A 4,717-nucleotide genomic window follows, 5' to 3' on the forward strand; every position below is an offset into this window, starting at 1 on the left:
TTTATAAGAAGAATAGGTTGAAACTCGTGAAGGAGAAGCCAAAAACCAGATCAAAAAATTGAAAAAGAATAACAGCTAACAAATACCTTTTGTCATTTAGAATAAGAACACCGAAAAAAAGAACCAGATAGACACAATTTAAAGGCCAAAGTGGGCCCCAAGCCAGCTTACGATCAGGGCCACATCTAGAAGAAGGGTTATCCGCCAATGGCTTTACAGCCAAGTTTATACTAAATTCTTTCTCTTTCTCCTCTTCCTCCCCATTAAACAAAAAATTCTCCTCCAAAGAATTTTCAAACAAAAAATTCAATTACAGTAGCAGGAAATCAATTACAGAGAGAGAGAGATTACTTCAACAAATCCAAAGAATCGAAAAAAAACGCTGCCAATATGCTCGTGCCAAACCCAACAAATCAGAGCTTCCAATTCATCCGAAACCTGTAACAACCCACTCTTTCTCTCTCCTCATTGAGAGAGAGATAGAGAGAGAGAGAGGGAGAGAGAGAGATGCTCATGCCAAAGGACTCAGCCTCCAGTTCTTTCTTTCTTTCCTTCCCGGTTTTTTTTAATTTTTGATTGGTAACCCAACATCTAATTCTTCCAAATCCGCACTTGCTAATCCATCCAAAATCTGAACAACCCTTTTAACCATTTCTCAATATCAGAAAAACTCAATAACCCATTCATTTCTCCCCCATCGTCTCTCACTAACCACCTAATGTGGAACCTTCGACCTCTTCTTTGCTTCACTGTAAAGAACCACACCCATGATTGTCACTGCAAAACCTGTCATTCCCATCACGGTAACTGGGTTCCTAAAAATCAACACCGAAACCACAGCTGCTACTGCTGCCTTTGCATTACCAAGAACTTGCAAAGTAAGCGCACTTGTATGCTTTGTTACCAAAAAATTCGTCAAATTCACAAGATAAGCAACAGTCATATTGCCCAACAAAAGAACTACAATCATGGGATCAACCCTTGCTTTTGCCAAAGCTACACTCGCTACATCTCCCTCTACAAAGAGAGAGAACGGAAGCAATAACAAAGCAGCCATTGGAGCCATATACAAGAGCAAATTCATAGAGTGTAATTTTTCAGCCTCAGAGGTGAGCAATAGGCCTTGAACCACTGATTTCAAAGCTCGACCAGCTGTGGAGCCAAGGCAAACAATGAATCCAAACAGATGGAAAAGGGGCTCACTATTGCTTGCTACAACGATGCCTAAAACCACAGGTAACAGAGCTAGATAAACACCAGGTGACTCTCTTTTACAAGTGATAATGAACGCAAAAACAGCAGTGAAAAATGGGGTAGTGGCCCCAATTGCCTGGTTAAAAGAGACAGGTAAATACCGAAGCGATGTGTTCCCACAAACTACAGAGAAGCAGAATATGAGAGAGAGCGCAAAAATTTTGAGGAATTGGCGTCGAGAAACTAAGTTTTGAGGGGGGACAATCGCGAGCCAGTGAATGGCTATGGAGCTATAGACAGAGCAGGCGACCATATGTAGCATGGTTAAGAAGATGGGATATCGAAAGCCATAGAAGCTTAGAAGGTATTTGTTGAGGAGGAGGACTCCTATGTTCGAAGCATACCATGAAGCAATGATCAAACCAGTGGTTAGGTCTTGAGTTGCAGGGAAACTGGCTCCATATTTGATGTCACCAGTTGGTGTCGGGGGAATGTCTATGGCTTCTTCGAGTTTAGGGTTGCTTCCTCGTCGCGTTGTCCAGCCATGGCCTTCTGTCATTGATGCAGTCGTTTGTTAATGAACTGAGGAAATAGGGTTTGGGATGTAGGAGGTCCGAAACTGGGATTACAGAGCCTTTAGGGCCTGTTAATTTAGGTTTTAACAGCTTGGAGCTATGAATATTGGGCCTTTTTAACTGGTTTAGGAAGGGGAATCTGAGATTTCTGTTGCTCCTCGATGAAGCCCTGTGAAGGCTCTATTTTTGTTATTCTCTCTCTATATCCGCCATGGATTCTGAAGCAGAGCTCGATTGAGAACTGAAAATCTAGGGTTTCTAGTATTCTGGAAGACGTTGTGCTTTTCTTCTCTTTACAAATGCCTATCTACTTGTCTTCTTCTTTACTGTTGCTAGTCAGTGTCCACCATAGGCATCCACAGTACACAGCAAATCCTAGATCGGGACTACAATTCTAAGCGCTTTGGATGCCAGAGAAATATCAAACATGAAATTTTAGGGTTAAAAGAGATATCTCACCTGCAAATCTGGAGCTTCTGATAACGAGATAGAGTTACTCTGTTTCTCCCGTGCTCCAAGGATTTCTGCTCTTTACTCTGTTTCCCCCCACGTTCATCAACGATCCAGTGAAAGCCCCAGGTCAAACTTGCAAATCCACGTTTCCGCAGCTGCAAAGCACAAAGAACCTTCGCCTCTTTTAGCATACCCTGTTCTCTCTCTAATGCGGCATCTGCTTCTGAAAACCCTAGATCCGGCCTGCAAATGCTGGTTTCTCAATGGAAAATCAAAGTTAACGACTCCTTAACTTATCTTATATTTTTATTCTCTCTATACGTTGGCCATTGGATCCTCGTCGTCAAACCCTAATCCTGTCCTGCAAAAACAGGGCTCCTTTCGCAGGAAGAAAGGCCCGAAGAGACTCTGTAGTGTTCGTCTCCTACTTATTCTCTCTCTACATTCGCCATTTCTTCTCTCTCTACATTCGCCATTTCTTCTCTCTCTAAAAACCCTAAAATAAACAAACCTGCGCTTTGGATTGGGAGGGATGGGAAGGTTTTGTTAATACTTAATAATATGAGAGAGAGAGAGAGAGAGAGAGAGAAGAGAGATGAGAAAGAGAGAGGGAAGTGCTGAATGAATCGGAGATCATGAGAGAGAATGTGAGAAGCGATTGGTTAGAGAGAGAGAGATTTGGTCGGACGGTTAGAGAGAGAAAAATAGGAGACAGAATTAGACAAGTGATTAATCGGAGATCATAGAGAGAGAATGTGAAGAGGCAATTCATTGGTCAATAAATGATGCCTATCTCGATCTGATCGGACGGATCGGGACTAGATCGGTAGACGATGAAGAGACCATGACCGTTGGATCGACAGGAAAGCTGGAAGGCGACGAATTATTAGATTCCTGAGGTCCAAAACTTTGAATTATGTCGGCATATGGTCTTTTAGTAGGGCAATTAATTAATTACATCAATTGTAGAGAATAAAGAAAACAAAAAGACCTAATTGTGAGCCCGTGGCCCATGTCACCTCTATAGAAAACGAAATTCTGGTGTTCTATATTTGGTTCGGCCCTTTTGTATGGTCCTCAACAATGTCATTTTTCAGGGTCATCTTTTAGGGTTTCTTTTTCATCTCTCTTGCATGTCATGGGGCATGCACCTCTTTCTCTCTAGGGGGTGGCAACATGTAGGGTTGGTTCGGGGCTTGGACTCAAAAAATGATATCAGACCCGAAACCAGCTCGATCTGAATTTACCAGACCTAAATCTGGACTTGAAAATACAGCGTGGAACCCAGACATGATTGGACCCAAATCAAAAGTTATAATATCTATGTATTAGGAGTAATGATCACTTTCTTACACTTATGTGTGTAGTACTCCAAAGGTTCACTATTAAATTTGGCACAAATATTTAGAAAAGTCAAGTCCTACATCCTAGTGATAATTTAATGGTGATTCTTTGAAGTTCTACACATATGGGTGTGAAAGGATCTCATAGGATAATTACTCATGTATTTAACTATATTTAAATATATTAAAAATATTATCGGACCCGACCCATCGGATCTAACTTTTAGACCCCTAGCTAGACCGAGTCCAGGTCCATTGCCACCCCTATTTCTCTCTCAGTTCTCTCACTATTGTGTGGTTGCTGCCCTTCTCTTCTAGTCCAAATTATCAGGTTTTCTCATGAAACTGGGCGACAGTCTATATGAATCGGAACGGTTTTTAGTTTCGACTAGAAATTAGATTGTTCTTTGTTGCTTTTCAAGCTGGATTGATGATATCCAATCAAGACCGATGAAATTTGAAACACTAATATCTTGTCAAATTTTTTTTGAAACACTAATATGGTATATAAGATACACTAATATGTTATAAGATATACTAAATTTAAGGTTTAAAATCATTTTTTGTAGGCTAAAATGATCAATTGGATGAGATTTCAGGTGCAAACTTAGTTTTTATCACAAAGCCTTGTCCTTAATCTATCCATTTCCCTGAAAAAGTCACTACTAATATAGGGACAGTATTTTATAGCGTTGCAACTTTATAAAATTGCATCTCAAATCTCTAGATAAAATGCAATTCCAACATCGCAGTCACATATAGCTTAACAGTCGTGGATCTAAAACAATCTATTTTAACTTCCACCGAAGTATATTGTTCATATACTCCCTCAGATAAAACCTCATCTAATATTAATTTTAGGACCCCAAATTTTGGAGATGTCACATCTTCAATTCATAGATTATCCTCGATAATTTTTTTTTTTTATAATAATTTCACCTTCTATGCAATTGAAAAAAATAATCTCAAAATTGAGTAGAGATCGTCCAATTCTTAGATGGTGAGATCTAAATGTTAGAAAACTCAAATTTCAAATGTTTACTTTCAATCATAATCATCAATTGATTCTAGATAGTTCCCAAAATTTTAGATTGAGAAAAAATATCCCACATAGACTATGCTCCCAAGGGAGCATCAATAGATGGAGAGGAA

At 39.7% G+C, this 4,717-nt stretch overlaps 1 protein-coding gene across 1 annotated transcript; it reads right to left on the bottom strand.

Annotated features, from left to right (window-relative positions):
- Nucleotides 1-290: 290 nt before the first annotated feature.
- Nucleotides 291-2,747, bottom strand: LOC18447874 (Nucleotide-sugar transporter family protein). The gene is made up of 2 exons (XM_011630098.3): nt 2,229-2,747; nt 291-2,144 (listed from the first exon to the last, which is right to left on the bottom strand). The coding sequence occupies exon 2, from the start codon at nt 1,751-1,753 to the stop codon at nt 716-718; it is 1,038 nt and encodes a 345-aa protein (XP_011628400.1). The 5' UTR covers nt 1,754-2,144; nt 2,229-2,747; the 3' UTR covers nt 291-715.
- Between the last annotated feature and the right edge of the window lie 1,970 nt (nt 2,748-4,717).

This window comes from Amborella trichopoda, chromosome 9 (genome assembly GCF_054954075.1).
Source record: "Amborella trichopoda isolate Santa Cruz 75 chromosome 9, AtrichopodaSantaCruz75HAP2 v2.0, whole genome shotgun sequence".
NCBI lineage: Eukaryota > Viridiplantae > Streptophyta > Magnoliopsida > Amborellales > Amborellaceae > Amborella > Amborella trichopoda.

Coding starts and splice junctions, on each gene's coding strand:
- LOC18447874 (XM_011630098.3), bottom strand. CDS start 1,753: ATGACAGAAGGCCATGGCTGGACAACGCGACGAGGAAGCAACCCTAAA.